The 17,590-nt window shown below is 35.5% G+C and overlaps 1 protein-coding gene across 9 annotated transcripts in view; it reads right to left on the bottom strand.

Moving 5' to 3' along the window:
* lama2 (laminin subunit alpha 2) overlaps nt 1-17,590 on the bottom strand; it is a 337,794-nt gene that overhangs the window by 34,472 nt on the left and 285,732 nt on the right. For 7 of the 9 annotated variants that reach the window (XM_018094209.2, XM_018094212.2, XM_018094213.2 and 4 more), the window contains 7 exons: nt 13,396-13,512; nt 11,304-11,486; nt 10,066-10,071; nt 7,620-7,774; nt 3,716-3,859; nt 3,347-3,480; nt 272-431 (listed from right to left, as the gene is read on the bottom strand). In XM_018094209.2, the coding sequence (XP_017949698.2) occupies nt 272-431; nt 3,347-3,480; nt 3,716-3,859; nt 7,620-7,774; nt 10,066-10,071; nt 11,304-11,486; nt 13,396-13,512 (899 nt within the window). The remainder of the gene's footprint in view (nt 1-271; nt 432-3,346; nt 3,481-3,715; nt 3,860-7,619; nt 7,775-10,065; nt 10,072-11,303; nt 11,487-13,395; nt 13,513-17,590) is intronic. The other 2 variants (XM_018094210.2, XM_031901993.1) reach the window with 1 other exon arrangement.

The raw sequence follows: 17,590 nt of genomic DNA, 5'->3' as shown, positions 1-17,590 counted from the left end.
GATAAGCTCTGTAGAATACAATAGTGTTTTATCTGTTATCTGCTATGTGCCTGTGCCTTTTCTCCTTTGAATGGCTGCCTCCATGGCTACACAGCAGCTTATTTATATAAATTATAGTAGACTTTCTAAAGTAAACACACAACTTTTACCAGTGCAGGGCAGCAGCACATTATATTTTAGTTACTTTTATACACTTTCATTTTTTGGTGTTACTGTTCCTTAACCAGGTTTACAATTTAGACTGAAATATATCTGCAACCCAGTACTTTACCTTGATTTTTTCTGTTAGACCACCGACAAAAAGCATGGCATTTGCATCAACATCCAAAATACTATAACCAGGCAGAGAAGTGGAACTGTACACACCAGGTACAATGCTGGCTCTGGGACCATCTAAAGCTTGGACGGAAATAGTACCATTGATACCTGACCTGTAATAAGAGAAGAAGAACAATAGAAGACTAGAATAATTATTTTTCCCTCAGACGTAACAATATCCTAGCTATGATATGATACATGGGTGTTAATGCCACCTGAAAATGCAGTTATGCAGTACTTTATGGGAAGTATGCCATTTATTTTATTTTAAACTTTATGGGATATATGCATATTTGATCTAAGAAAACCCACCAGATTTTATCAAACCAAGATTAACACCTCTTGCATGCTATAGTATGTATTACTATCGTAATAGTATAGATGCACTTTTGTTTGAATGTATTAAAAAGATTGTTCACCTCTACAAATGTAATTGTTTTCAAATATTATTTACTTATTTGGTATTTATATAGTGCCAACATTTACACTGTGAACTTTACAGATATCGTTCACATTGGTCCATGCCCTGGTGGAGCTTGCAATCCAAGGTCCCTATCACATACACAATGGTGTATTTAATCAGAAGCCAATTAACCTGCCTGTATATGTTTGGAGCTTGGGAGGAAATGAGTCCCCAGCGGAAACCCATGCAGACACGGGGAATAAATATAAACTCTTTCCAGTGCACATGTTGGAATTAAACCCAGTGCTGCAAGGCAGAAGTGCTACCCACTGAGCTAACATTAACAAGTTGTGATTTTTTTAAATTAACGTCTTGACATTTTCCCAAAATTTGTTGCAATATAAGTATTTACTGGTATGTCACTGGGTCCTAGTGTGTTGGCATATGAGTGCACTACAGAGTGTATGCAAGAGTGTTCCCCCTTTGAGATGAAAGAATTTGTTGCTAAATTTCGTATTTCAACCTATTGTCTTTCAAAATTGCCATTAGCTTTCTGTTGTTTTCCTGGTTTTTGACTCCTGTCAAACCAACAAACTAGCCACCTGCCCTGGCCCAGATATGGACTACACCTTTTGCTCTGTACTTTGTTTTAGTTGGTCACTTAAAGCACTAGTTGAGTAAAAGTACCCCCTATTCTGAATCCAATCAGGAATTAGTTATATTTTCTTACTGAGTATGTGCCTTGACTTTTAAGATCAGGGCTGCTCCCTACATGAGGCAGGGTGTGAACCTTGCCTTCTTAGGTGTCAGTGAGTGGCCAGTTACCAGGGATGGAAAAAAACATTTTTTGAGCAGAACAGTTAGATGTGGCCCCTCATTGACTCAATCTGATGCCAAAGTGGTAAGCACAGAGGGGGTAAGGGGGGCAGCATCAGCCTCAAAAATGCCCCTGAAGCATTACTTAAGGATATTACAGAGCATATGTTAAAATTTGATACATTAATGTATAATTATAAGTGTTTAGAAAGTTAGTGACAAGAGTTACTAAGTGGGTACTTGATCATTTTTGACAGAGAAAATAGTTTAATTTTTTCAATGTAATGTGTGAAAAATGGAAAAACAAGTTATTATTTGTTAGGTACTATTTTGAAACAATAATCGAGTGATATACAAGCATGATAAATTGCACCACTGCAGTTACCCATAGCAACAAATTAGGTATTTGCTTTTGTATTGTATTAGTAGTAGAGTGCTTAAAGTTAATTGTTGTTCAGTGCTAAATAGCCCAAGTGAAGCTGCTAATAGCAACCAATGTTAGTAAATGAACCCTGAAGTTTTGTGAAGGTGAACTACCCTTTTAAGTGAAGAACTGAAAGGACAAACATAAGCCCCATAAAAAATGAAATATTCATATATTACATCATAAATACATCTACTGTGCATAACAACCATGGCTGTATTATGTAGAATGGAAATAGCAATCCTCTTCTAATATGTACGTTCTCTATCTCTTTCTTGTACGTTTTTCTCACTGAAATACTCCCAAGGAAGCAGCAAATTAGCATGGCTGTCCCTATAATGAAAGCCCTCAAAACAGACAGACACACACACACACAGGAAAAATAGCTCATATTTGTATAAGTGTGAAAAGTTATAAATAAACTTGACAAAAACAAAAGAGAGATGATTTATCTGTACATTAGGAAGGGTTTATTGAAATTCAGTTCTGAAAGACAACTAAATTTTGCATTGCAAATTTCAGTATGATGTTGTTTCTTAAAGAGAATGATGTGTTCTCAGTTTGTCAGAGAGGACACACAAATCTATTCCATTCCTAGAAATGTTACAGCAAACATAAATAACCTTGACTTCATCTTATGAAATGCTGAAACAAGCAGTTATTTCTAAAAGCCTTACTGCAAATTAGAACATATTAAATAGATGTCTGAGACAAAGCTACATGTCGGGCTTGAGCAGTGACCAAATGCATAAGAAATAAACCTATTAGGAGTCTTAATATGAAACTCCGCTTTCTATAAATTCATCCTAATGGAATTTCTCTCTCCATGCATGAGGCTGATTATAGTGATAATCAATTTCCCCCATGACTGGGATTACTTACATTGGAGATAAAGACGAGACGAGTTTACAGAAAATAAAATTTTCCAGCAGAACATATTATTTGCATATAGTATATTATCAAGAAAAGAAACAACAGAAGTATCACGCATCTTCATCTGCAGTAAATTACACTAGTTTTAATGTATTATTGTAAGAGTACAAATTGAATTTCCGCTGAGATTTTTATCTCTGCTGTACCCTACCAATAAACTCTTTTATTTGAGTTTAAAAACCTTCTCCCTGTTTGCCCCACTACTCTGAAATGCGGTAGCATCTTTAAAGACAAAGTACTTCTCTAACTCTACTCCTAAACCTCCATATGAAGCATTAAAAAAAAGAGAGAGTGGAAGTGGAGGGTGGCCAGTGGAACAGATACAAATGCAGTTTTAAACATGCACTCCAGAAACGATGCAACCCCCACTCTGAAAATGCTTGAATCAACACCCGATTTACTTCACACACTGCACTTTTGTTTGTAAATGACCCCTAAAATATTTCACTTACCGTGAAGCCTCAATTCTGTACCAGTACTTATCATTGATGTTCAACTCAGGATATTCAACTCGGCCAACACCAGATCCCACATCCCACAAAAAGTTGACTTTTCCTTTTCTCATCTCTATGGCCAAAAAGTCAGTCTAAAATGAATGAAAATACTGAATATAAAATATTTTGTGTGCTACAATAGTATAATGCAACAGAAACAAAACAATATAATTTTAATAAGCATGTGCAAAGTTATTATTAGGGCAGTGATAAAATGAAAAAAAATATCTAAATGGGTATTACAAAGCAGGAGGGGCTGGCAGTGCACTCTGCAACATCTATACTTTATACTGAGAGAGACAGAGCTGTCACTTGACAAATACTTACAAACTGTTTGCTTCCAAGATAGAACAATAGATTGTCTTGTGTGTCTGTTTTCACATTAAGTATGATGGTGTTAAATCTGCCTTTTTTTATGTCAGGTTTATATGTGCGGATACAGTCACCTCCAGATGACACTGAAACTTTGATCTGCAAGTAGAACAAGAGAACAGGTACATTTGTGAGCATATATGGATTATATACTTATTTTATGCACAATGGAAACAAATAATATATCTGTCACTCAGGGATTTGGGTGAGCTTAGTGAATTCATTTTTTGAATAAGAGCATTAATCAAGCCTTTCACTTCCTGCAGTTTTTTCATAAAAGATTACCAATGTTGTGAAGAGGTACATGCCTTTTATGTAATTTTACTCATATTCACATGACTGAAAGTTGCTGCAGTTTGAAGTGGCACCAAACAGACCAGGTGCAGGGTTTCCCCCCCACAAAATGCCAGGTTTGCAATTTTTATGGCTCCAGGGTCTCTCATAATACTAGAGACCAAATCACCATTGGCAGCATAAAAAGTAAAACAAAAACTAATGCTATATATAAAACAAATGTGTAATGAACACAGAGAGCATAAGATAAAATATTTTTAAAAACATAAGTAGTATATTGCATTGTCTGCTAAAAGTAAGTGTGGTGGCATATTTATCTCAGAATTCAAAATCCTGAATATTGATATCCATCACCCCTCCATTATTGCATAGGGTTTGAAAGGGAAGAGAGGCATTGTATTTTGGAAGGATTATACCCCCTACTATAATGCAACAGTAATCCACTATACCACTAGGGACTGAGAAGGAAAGGGCTGCAGTGTTAACTGGCCATACACTGAAAGATCTGTGGATCTGTGTCCTTCTGCCCAAAGTAGCGGATCTTTCCCCCAACATGCTCTCCTTGAGGTGGGCGATATCTGGTAGATCTGATTGTTTGGCCCTTGGCCCAAACAATCAGATCACATTTATGGGAGGCAGGCCTTTGGGGCGAGGACATCAACGAGCTGATGTGCTCCTCACCCAGATAGATTTTTAACACCAGGTATTGATCAGGAGACCAACTGAGTGCCCCATACACGGGCCAATAAATTGCTGAGTTGCCAGCTATCTTTGGCCCATGTGTGGTTACCTTTAAATACAGGGTCTTATTACCTTGAATGCACTTTTGTGTGTAAACTACATGTAACCTATTACACAGTATCATACTAACTATTAAGCAAGACTCAGCCATGTCCATTAATCACTAAACTCATTCCTAATTTGTGTTGTCTGCAGCCTTTAACCTTCAGAAACAATCCCTACAGTTCTTTTTTTATACTGAGTTGTTTATAAGCAATGCCAGTTAGCTTGCATACCATGGTCCAAATGCACCTTAAATGTCTGGGAGTTCTTGTAGTAGAAGTGGAAGGAAGTGACAGGCATGTTATTTGGCAGTGTTTCAGTGGTCAGTTAGATTTGTCCTTCTAATTGTAATATCCAGGAGGGATATAGTAATTTGTTGTCCAAATTACTGTTTGAATAGCCCCTTTTATGGTTGGGGCCTAAGTTGAAACAACACGTTTGCTTCAGAAAAGAATATGTGCTTCAGAAAAGAACATATTCCCTGTTTATGGTATACGGTTAGAGAGGAACTGTCATGGATACAAGATAAGATTTGCCAGTTAGGAACAACAGACATACAACATTGGGAAAAACTTTTTTCACAGAAAGGACCTTTATTATGTCCTTCTTATCAAATATACTTAACTGGTTGCTCTTACCAAGAGTCCAGCCTGTCTTGTGTTGTGGTAGACTGTAGAGTGGGATTTCACAGAGTGGTGTCTACTACAAATGGGGCTAAGTGTAACACATGGGAACCTACACAGTATTTTAGAAATGTACCACTAATTTAAATTTTCTGTAAAGGTGGAGTTAAGCTTTAATCTAGTGATTGTCTTTTATATAATCTTCACTGCATATAAATCAAAGATATTAGCAACATGATTTTTGGGTAAAACATGATTTCATGGGTTTAAATTGATTGGAATACATGAAAGAGCTAATTATTTCCAAGGAATATGATATAGTATACATATGTTCAGTGCTGGGCTTATTAGAGCTTCCAATAAAATGGGATGTGAAAGGATAAGAAGCGACTGCTGGTCTCATTTTCAACCTGCATATTGGATGTTTGAAGGTATGGTTATAAATAACTGGAAATAATTTAATTTACAGGGGGCTAAATGACATTAAAAGAAAAAGCATGAGAAATGTGACTCCATTACTTCAAATGCAGAAAAAAATGCCCTTGAGATAAAGTTATTTTCCAGTACTACTTGGTAAACAATATATAATAATATAAGAAAAAATCATTATTAACTACAACCCAAAAAGCACATATTCCTACATATAAATGGTACAGAGGTATTATTATGTAAAATTATTCTACCATGGAGTTCAATACATTTGCAGAAGGAAGCTCATTTATACCTCATAAAATCAGTTTTCATTCAGTTATCTTCCTAATTGTTAAGAAATATATTTATGTTGTGGAAAAGCTCAATAACCTTTATTAGTCATTTGGTTTTTACTTCTGCTCTTTAACTGGTTTAAAATATTAATATTTTAGTGATGGGTTGTACTGAGGTTATTTACAAATTCAATATATCACTTTATTATCATATTTCAATATTTATCAACCAATTTTATATAATTCTGAATACAGTGAATATACAGAAGAACCCTCAAAGGTACATGACCCATTGGTAACAAATGCTGGAACATCTCATAAATACTGACACCTGGGAATGCACCTGGAACAATGCAAGAAAGATGCCTCTGTGTGTAGTACTGAAAGAGACCATATACAAAATACTTTTGGGATGGCACCATACACCATCCTTGCTTTCTCGGCTGTTTCCAGCCTCGTCTTCAGCAAACTGCTGGAGATACAGATTAGATATTGGCACCTTACACCAAATGTTCTGGTCCTGCCCTAGGAAAACTTTGTTTTGGGATACAGTCTGGCACTGTGTAAAGAGGGTGACATTTATAGACATCCCATGGAACCCTATGATCTGTATCTTGTGAGATGAAATACCTAACACTCACAACGCAGCCCAGTGTTTAATTAACAACATACTTACAGCACCTAGAGGGCGAGCTGGGGGGGCAATCACAAAAGTGTGGAAAGCTACGATACCTCACACGGAGACAGAATTTCTAGACCAAATACATTATATCAAAATAATGGAATACCTTACTGCGCTTAAACATGATACGTGATAGTATGACAGACTAATAAAATGTGGATGTGGAACTGGGATTATCATTCCTAATTATTAATGTGTATGACTCGCATACACAAAACATTAAAAAGTTATTTAAAAAATATATTTTAATATTTAAGGATATCTGCAATATATTTTGTTGAAAGTTACATTATCATGTGGATGTATTTGAAAGGGGTACAACATTCTTTTGGCTTAAGTGAGGAATTTCTCATCTGTGTGTTTTGTTTTAACAGATTTAGTTATGATAAAGGACCAATTTTATCAGAATGATATTATAATAATGTTTATGGAGTTGGGTCCAAGTTTTGAAGATAGCTTCCTTTGTCAACTTCAGGGGAACAAGTCACTTAATCTCTTTGTGTCGCATAACAAATATGCTATTTATGCTACAAGTTCTCCTAAGGTACATGTGTATAACTTTTTCAACAAATTACCCTATTAATGTGCAAATTTTGTTTGTGCATGTTTAGGAACTGCTTTATAGAGCTGTACTTATAATAGCAAACTGCACACTGGTGCAAAATGACAAAGGACTGCAGTTCAGTAACTAAAGCAATTATTTTAAGAAACAAATATGGGAAACTAGCAATCTGGCTTCCAGTTTTGAAGGCAGTAGTGACACAATTACTTACAGAATTGGCTTGCTTTCGTGCTTGATTTATCAGTTCCTTTATCTGTGAGATATTCTTTCCAAGGTTCTCCTGCAGCTCTTTGATCGGTTTAAGTTTATCCAGCAACCGATCTGCCTCCTTCTCAAGTTGTTTTACTCTGCCATCTGCATCTGTAACTGTGGCACAGGTATAAGCAAAATGAAAAACAAATGAGTAACATACAGACATTTGTACAAAGTGCATGCATTGTACATGAAAACACACCTCAAGGGCTTACTGTACAGAAATAATTACTCATATCTTCAAGTTGTTGCCAAGAAGCACTATGTAGGCAGACATTAAATACTGATCCATACCATGTGACATATGCCTGTATCCATGCAACTGCTCATTAAGGTGTTTCTGAACAAATAATACATATTTCTCTTATCTCTTAGTCAATGAATTTACACTAAACAACACAAACAATTAAGAATTGAAGTTACCCAGTTTAAGTTTATTTAACCTGCTGTAAGAGAATAAGGGGCAGATTTATAAAAATGTGAGATTAGACTTAACCACAGAAAAACTCACCCACTTTCTATACATTCCTATGGGATTTTTAGAAGCATATTTCTCAATGGGTGAAAGTTCGAGTTTGATAAATATGCTTCTAAAATCCCATGGGGTTGAATAGAAAGCAGGTAAACTTTTCTTTGGTGAGTTCTTATCTCACATTTTGATAAATCTGCCTCTACATGTTTGTCATCTGATATACAACAAACTGTATATGTAGTGCATTGATCAGAGTTCAAAAGCATTTTGAATATATGCTTACAAGTATTTAAACAATAAATTAGATTATTGCCCTTATGGAGGCTGTGGTTTTAAACCCCTTGAGTGCCCCATCTGTACATAGTGTGGAGATAACTAATAAAGTTAGTTCCTTTGGAATCAGACATATTTCCTGGGACTGGCTAAGGACTGTTGTTACATCTGCCCCCTCCCAACAAGAAAGTAAAAATATCATTATGACAAATAATAAATGTACTTTTAAGTTGGGCAGTAATGTTACCCTGCATTCAGAATGCTTGGTACCTGGGGTTTTTTTTGGATAAAGGGTCTTCCTGTGGGTTGAGGGTATTTCCGTACCACATGTCTACTAAAAAGACTTTAAACTTTAAATTTCTCCTGACTGTTTTGCCACCAATATGGGTTGATGCAGTTTAGTTAGGATCAAGAACAAGCTACTGTTTTATTACAGAGAAAAAGAAAAAAAATAATTATTTGCTTAGAATGAAATCTTTGGAAGATGGCCTTCTTGTAACTGAAAGCGATTTTGGATAAGGAGTTGCCTGCTAAGGAATCTCATAACTGTATTAAACAAATTTGAATTTATTTAACAAGGATACTAGGAAAAGCATACTGTAGGTGCTTATTAAATACAGATGGAGCAAACTTTTCTTTAATGTTACCAGGTGCAACACAGCACAAGATTTAATGGACAGAAGAGTGGTAATCACCCATATAAATGTAGTTTATATGAGATGTTTACTAAAGTGCAATAGAGGGAGATAATGATTCGTGCAGACAGATTGTCAGTGGGAAAAGTTATGCATCGCTTTGCTTTTCCACATCCACCTTGTGAGGAATCTTCTAGCTAACGTGTATGATACAGGAGATTAGTCACACGCAGTAGAGCAGACTTATCTCAGATGACTTAATCTCAACATGTGCTAAAGCCCTTATTTGGAAAGAATGATATCAATAAATTCATTAATATTGTATTTATATTTAAGTAACATAAAATAGAATATCTGATGATATTAATTGGCCATAACTGCATTAAACAATTCATTATTATTGTGTAAATAATACAAGCTATCTCATAACAAATTTGCACATTTAGTAAACACCAGTGCTGCATTACTTTTGCCTCCAAATAATTTCCAGCAATAATGTCAGTGAATTATAGTCAATTTTATACTCCTTTGCTAAAAGGATGCCATGGCGAGCTAAGTCAAATGTCTAAAGTCATATATATTTAGATTGCTCTAACTATAGGTTGTTTGAAAGTTTTAAACTAATGAAGGAGCTGTCTTTTACACTATAGCTAGAAAACAATTTGTTATTTATTTAATATGTGATCTCTGCTTTTGCATTAGTTTATTATTAATTCCAAGTGGGAAAAGATCACATATCATAATATAAAATAAATATTAGTGTAATGAATTAAAGCAAACATAAAGCATAATGAGAAAGCATAGTTATCAACATCTGAAAATACATACATTTCTAATGGAACATTGCTGCTACACCAGAGGCCATAGGAGCACTAAAATTATTACATATTTGCCAGTATACTAATGGGGTTTTGATGAAAATAATAATAAAACCCTATGATAGAGCATCAAAAAAACAACATTCCTGGAAATTAGAAAAAGCTGACAACTGTAAAAATTACTGAACAGAAAGTAATTATACATACTGAATCCTGCAGATCAATAGTTGAATAGATGAAAAAAAGAAGAAAAAAAAATACTTTTAATTACACTCAATTATTCAGTGGTACAGTCTACTATTTCTTCTATCATAATAAGATATATCATTTAAGGTATACATAATGTTTTAAAGGTGAACCACTGTGTGAAAGTCAATCTAATTGAGGAGTTTTCCTATTTTCTGAGTTTTCCTTTTACATGTAGGCCTCTATAGGTTAACAGCTCCTATAGATGGAAATCCCCTACAAGTGCTATTCCCTAGTTGCTAGGCAGATACCTTTTTGTTATCTTATTTTGTTATCTTATATAAGGGTTCAAGCTTAGTATATTACTCCCTAAACCATTTCTACTATTGGAATCTAGACCACTAGCTGGTAGCTCTAAAAGAGTGTTGCTCCTGGACTCCCTCAAGAACATTAGTGTCCAGGCCAACAGTTACCTGTCTAGCACAGTGGTGCCACATTGCTCTATTTTTGACTGTATTTGACTACACAGCAGTACTACCTCAATTGATCTCTGAGTACAAACCCTGTTGACATGAAAGCCTTTTCTGTTTGTAAGAACCTGTCCTATTTTTATTTTTTCACAGCACCATAGTAAGTAATAAACCTTTCTATTTTTGCATTTATATTTTGCTCACAATTCTTTAAATCCTAGGAGTGCTGTCCTTGTTCATATATATATATATATATATATATATATATATATATATATATATATATATATATACATATATATATATATATATATACAAACTGCAGTACAGGCCAGCACTCACAGGACTTCTAAGATAATGGCATCAGGCGAATAAAAATGTTATAACAAAAGATCTTGAAGCATGGTTCTTTATTAATCCAATGTTTTCAGTTCCAGCCAGGATCTCCCTGATGAAAGTTCCTGGCTGGAACTAAAATGTTGGATTAATAAAGAACCATGCTTCAAGATCTTTTGTTATAACATTTTTATTCGCCTGATGCCATTATCTTAGAAGTCCTGTGAGTGCTGGCCTGGACAGTAGTTTGTATGTATTTTTTTGCTTTAGCACCCAGGCATTTGACTCTTGGTTTGTGGTGTGCTACCATTTAAAGGATTGTATATATATATATATATATATATATATATATATATATTTATTTATTGTTTCCTTTGAAACAATATATATATTAAATGATAGAAATACATTTGGGAATCTTTCTTAGGGTGACAGGCAGGAGGACTGACTTACTGTTTTCAACTGGATCTTTTACAGCTGCATTAGTTTTAGCCACATCCTCTTTCAGTGCTGTATAGTTCTGCTTCAGTCCCAAAAGATTCAGATTGAGATCCTTAAGGCGTTCTAAGACATCACTGGCAGTATCATTTGCCTGCTTGGCTTTGTCCTTTGCAGTTTGAATTTTAACAAGTGTATCTATAGCAGAGAGTAAGTGTAAGTAAGTGTAAGAAAAGTGTTAGAATAGGTAGAAAATGTTATTGTTTGATAAGTTTTAGTAATAATTTGGATCTACGCTAACACTGTGCACTTGTATAATGTGTCTTGATGACACACACAATAGTAAAAGGTACTGTTCCGCTGAGAAAAGAATTGTCTAAAGAGACAATAATGTTATTTCTTTTGATGTTTGGTGCTGGAAACAAATTTACACTGGGGCAACAAAGACACTGAATTTTAGGAAGGCAAATTTTAGCTCCTTAAGGGCAGCGCTTCAGGGCATAGATTGGGGCATTATGTTTTCTGATAAAAACACAGAGCAGAAATGGTTGTCATTTAAAATTATATTAAATCATTACTGTTCTCAATTTCTTCCATTAATAAGAAAAAGTAGGAGTGTTAAGAATCACCCTATGTGACTATAACAAGTGTAAAACAGCAATCCAGAAGGCTAAGATAGAAAATGAGGAGCGCATTGCGGCAGAGGCCAAGACTAACCCCAAAAAGTTTTTTAAGTATATTAATAGTAAAAAGATGCAGGTTGAGGGTGTGGCCCCATTGAGTTATAGTAACAATATGGTTACAGCGGATACAGAAAAGGCAGATGTGCTTAACCAGTTCTTTTCTTCTGTGTATACAGTAGAGGAGCCAGAGTGCCAAGTCCCACACAATAGCTGCACTGTTGCCTCAGCTCCCAACTCTGCAGTGGTTGACACGGGATATGGTGCTTAAAGGGTTACAGAAGATAAATGTGAACAAGGCATCTGGGCCAGATGAAATACACCCCCGGGTACTGAGAGAGCTAGGTTCAGATTTACAGTGGCCTTTGTTTCAAACAAGGTTTTGAGCTGTATTAAAAGGGGTATAGATTCAAGGGAGGAGGGTGTTATTCTTCCCCTTTACAGAGCACCGGTAAGGCCCCATCTAGAATATGCTGTTCAGTTTTGGTCTCTCGTGTTTAAACGGGACATTATTGAGTTAGAGAGGGTCCAGAGAAGGGCAACTAAGCTGGTAAAGGGTATGGAAAGTCTCAGTTATGAAGAAAGACTGGCCAAGTTGGGTCTGTTTACACTGGAGAAGAGGCGCTTAAGAGGTGACATGATAACTATGTATAAATATATAAGAGGATCATATAATAACCTCTCTAATGCTTTATTTACCAGTAGGTCCTTCCAACGGACACGAGGGCACCCACTCCATTTAGAAGAAGGGAGGTTCCGCTTAAATATTCAGAAAGGATTTTTTACAGTGAGAGCTGTGAAGTTGTGGAATTCCCTCCCCGAATCAGTCATACTGGCTGATACATTATATAGCTTTAAGAAGGGGTTGGATGGATTCTTAGCAAGTGAGGGAATACAGGGTTATGGGAGATAGCTCTTAGTACAAGTTGATCCAGGGACTGGTCCGATTGCCATCTTGGAGTCAGGAAGGAATTTTTTCCCCTCTGCAGCAAATTAGTGAGGCTTCAGATGGGGTGTTTTGCCTTCCTCTGGATCAACTAGAAGTTTGGCAGGTTATATATAGGCATTAGGGCTGAACGTGATGGACGTACATCTTTTTTCAACCTAACTTACTATGTTACTATGTTACAAGCTTTGAGGATTTAAACATTTAATCAGAGATTGTGCATCATTACACTTTTTTAAATATAATGGATAGCTTATATTATAAGTGGTCATATTAAGCAACTCCATCAATACAGAAAGATATATTAATGTCATATATCAGGTTGTAGACCTTCTCTATATCTAAAGTAGAAAGGTATGACACCATAAGGTATGATAAGATACTTATTTAATATGCTAGATCTCATGTTGTGAAAATAATATTCTAGTTTTAGACAAAATAACTGGATAACATTTATTCTCACTGCCTAGAGCAACCATACCATTGGGTATCAAAGCCAGTTTTCCAAAGGTATCATTCAAAGCTTGAAGCATATTTTGATTTTTCTCATCTGCATTTTCCAACCTGTTCTTTATACCAGCAAGATCATTTTCATTATCTGCAGAGAGAGAAGGGGAAATTACAATTGAAATTAATAAATATAACATATACAGGTATACAACCCGTTATCCAGAATGCTCGGGACCAAGGGTATTCCAGATAAGGGGTCTTTCTGTAATTTGGATCTTCATACCTTAAGTCTACTAAAAAATCAATAAAACATTAATTAAACCCAATAGGATTATTTTGCATCCAGTAAGAATTAATTATATCTTAGTTGGAATCAAATACAAAGCTCTGTTTTATTTTTACAGAGAAAAAGGAAATCAATTTTAAAAATCTGAATTATTTGATTAATATGGAGTCTCTGGGAGACAGGCTTTCCGTAATTCGGAGCTTTCTGATAATGGGTTTCTGGATAAGGGATCCCTTACCTGTACTAGATAAAATGCCTAGAACATAGAAATATACAGTATATATTCACATTCCTTGGTGCTAGCAATGACTATTAGCAGACAGAAGTAATTCGTTTTACACTTCTAGGTGTATAATATTATTATTACTATTGACATACATTTAAAAAGTGCCAACATGTTTTGCAGCACTGTACTATAGGTGGTTGCATACATCGAAAATACAGATTACGTATAAAAATTGATGCAGGACATAAAGAGGGCCTTGCTCAATAAAGCTTACAATCTAAAGTCTAAAGGAGTCTAAAGAAGTCTGGAGAGTTACAGATTTGGTCAGTATTGGACTGGGGGTGTCCAGAGCCCACTCGAGCTGCCATTTTGGGGCGAACAACCCCTGCCACAGAGGCCCCCATATTGTTGCAGATCCCCCTGCCGCAGCCCTCCCCAATAAGTACCATCACCGTGTAATTTCTTCTCCTTGCCACTGCCTTACAGCACCCACCACAACTGTATCTCCCCATGGAACATGGGAGGGAATTGCAGAGAAAGGAACAGCACTAGCAGTGTCTTGATTGCATGTATGTGAAGAGGTAATGAGAATACCAAACTATTATACCATAATGTGGATCAACGTTAGGTACATTTGGATATGTAACATCTGGTCAAGCAATCCTGTAAGTCAAAAGGAGCATAACACCATCTGAACTTCCAAAAATAAATATCTTTTTTTTTTTATACAGGCATACATGATGAGAATCTATCACTTCACAATAGACCAATGTGAGGGAGAAGTTCCATGCCTCTGTACGCAGGTTAGGGGATGGTTCCCATGAATTAGAAATAAACTATTACAGTTTCCCATTCAGTTTGTAGAATCATGATTGTTGGTGTAAACAAAAGAAAATGTATATTTAATTTTGGAAGTTTAAATAGTATTTATGCCCATTTTGCATAAGCTAGACTGCTTAAGCTCATTTAAACAAGGAGGGTATTTAGTTTGCTTTAATGTTGTTGAATTACTGTCATAGCAGGACTAGGAATGCTGCTTTTGAAACAGATAAAGGTATAAAAAAGTAAAAATACACTGTTCCTTATGGAAATAAAATTGTGTCAAATAAAAGAATTCAAATTCCAGCACTAAATACCCAGGCATTATGCATTCTTTTCATGCACATACATACACATATATTTTTAATTATAGTGCTCCTTTGAGGAACGTTCCTTTATCTTTATTTACATTGGTAGCAGAATTGTTAGTCATTTGCAAGGAAAATGCGACTTATTTAGTACAGAATATCAATGTTTCGCACTTAGGAACCAGGGAAACATTAAATCCTCTCATTAAAACAATGCCTATTTTGGCGAATATAATTTGCATCAAAGTCATTGTTAAAAAAGCCTGGTTTGAAATAGGGGCACTTTAATTCTCTGCACCTGCCCTGCTTCTCTTTGGGAATCAGTCATGTAGGTGTGGAATCTGCCTGCACTAAAATGACATTTACATATAAATTAAAAACCAGAAACTAAACAGACTCCATCGGCTCCATCCATCTTTTGCAAGATTAGTTTTTTATGAGATGCATGCTTTCTATTAAAAGGATTTTGAAATAGTCAAGAAGTATTTTAACTGTTTCACATCTGAATGTAACTTTTATATGTCCTTGAAATTCTTTGGATCTTTGTCTTCAGTTACAGGCTTGAGTTAATAGTCCTATATAAATATGGCCACTAATTCACTATGCCTCAGTGAATAATCTGTACATCAGAGGGGCATTAAATATGGCTTTTCAAATGCACAGTGATGGTCAGGAAATAATGTTGTGCTTATATGCAAGTGCACTTTTATTAAGGTATCCCTGCTATGTATGTGTTTATATGCAGAAAATGACTTATTGAATGCACCTGCTGTAAACAGATCTAGAGACATTACCATTGTCAACACTGGACTCACCCTGACAGTTAGGGACTGATGGTAGTTATACATTATGGGCACATTTATTGCAAATTATGCAGTCGTGCTAAAATAGAAAAAGGAGCATGATCGTGACTAATATCCTTCACGACTATTACAATTAAAATCTATTTTTTTGTGATTTTGCACACCAATAAATACACTGAAAATATAGCAAATTGCCGTTTTCATGAATATTCAAGCCATTGGAAACATTGTAATTTTTGAAATTTTAAAGGGGAACAAAGTATCCGCATGCCAAAATATACAAAATACACTTTCCATTTATTTTAATGTCATCTCATTTACAGCCTGCAAACATAAATCAAGCTTGTATTTTCATAAAAAACTTGCATATATCTAAAGTCATTCGTGATCATTGATAAATGTGTGGTTTATGGAAATACACAAGTGGCACAGGCTAAGTCACAGGCCAAAGTTTTTATTAAGATACTTAGTAAGACACTAAAAGGCACATTTATCAAAATGTGAGTTTAGAGCTTAATACATAAAAACTCACCCACGTTCTAATTATTCCTATGGGAGTTTTAGAAGCGTATTTATCAATGGGTGAAAGTTAGAACTCACCATTTGATAAATACGTTTCTAAAAATCCCACAGGAATCAATAGAGCGTGGGTGAGTTTTTATGTATTAATCTCTAAACTCACATTTTGATAAATCTGCCCCCTAAGTCTTAGTTACTATGTGAGGAAAATGGAAATTGATCACTCTGGATGGTTAGACACACTCACCAAGGGCCACATAAAACAGCCAGGTGGGTCAGATTCTGCCCACGGGCCTTGTGTTTGACATATGTGATCTGAATAAACCATTTTCATAAACATATACTCCTGTGATCATAGGAGTCACAGTGCACACAAACAAACCAAGGCACACACACATGCTAGGACCCATCAGCCAATGAATGTATATAGTTAGGTATTTTGCTTCCACACTTCTTTCTGTTACAGTTAAAGCTGCATTATTTCTGGTCATGTGATCTCTGAGGGAGCACACAGCCCATCACTAAATAGTGATTGAAGGGAATAGATGGGCAATATTTGCTGATATATAGATTCCAGTCACTTAGCACTTAGCAGTCCAGTCACTTAGCATAAAATAAACTATTTGTTGGTTAAGTATTCATTCTGGGGGTATAGTTTCCTTTGAGAAAAATTTTAACTACTAGTGGTAAATAAATGTAATTTTCATTTTATAGATATGTTAAACTTTATTTGTGATAATTCATTACTGCAGTCTTAGGGGGGCATTTACTAACAGTCGGATTTTTTTTTTCCAATTTGGATCTTTTTAACACTAAAAGTCACCGAAAAAAAACTTGCGACTTTTCCAACATTTACTATGTGATACAGAGACAGTTTTGAATCCTACAATTCGCCATCGAGAACTTGTTGAGATCATGCAGAAATCAATGGTAGATGTCCCTTTCCTTCCCTGGAAGATTTTTCTTTGCTTCAAAACCTTAAAAGTTTTTAGATTGTTGTTCTGCAACAATTTGAAAAATTCCCAGTTTTCATACAACAAGTAGAAAAATTGTGACTTTTCTGTGACTTGTGGAGTTTTAGTAAATCTGCCACTAAGTCTCCTTTAGTCAATATTTAAAACAATATCAGTGTTCTCATCCCAAGGCCTCAGTTGGAAGGCTCTCCCAACATCTTCCAGAGCTGCAGATTTCAGCACAACTGTTAGTACTGCCCATGTTTTTCCTCGTGAGTGTTCGTAGGGCATCAGTTCAGCCACCTCTTTTAG

Source organism: Xenopus tropicalis, chromosome 5 (genome assembly GCF_000004195.4).
Source record: "Xenopus tropicalis strain Nigerian chromosome 5, UCB_Xtro_10.0, whole genome shotgun sequence".
Lineage (NCBI taxonomy): Eukaryota > Metazoa > Chordata > Amphibia > Anura > Pipidae > Xenopus > Xenopus tropicalis.
This window is presented reverse-complemented; position numbering and strand designations above follow the sequence as displayed.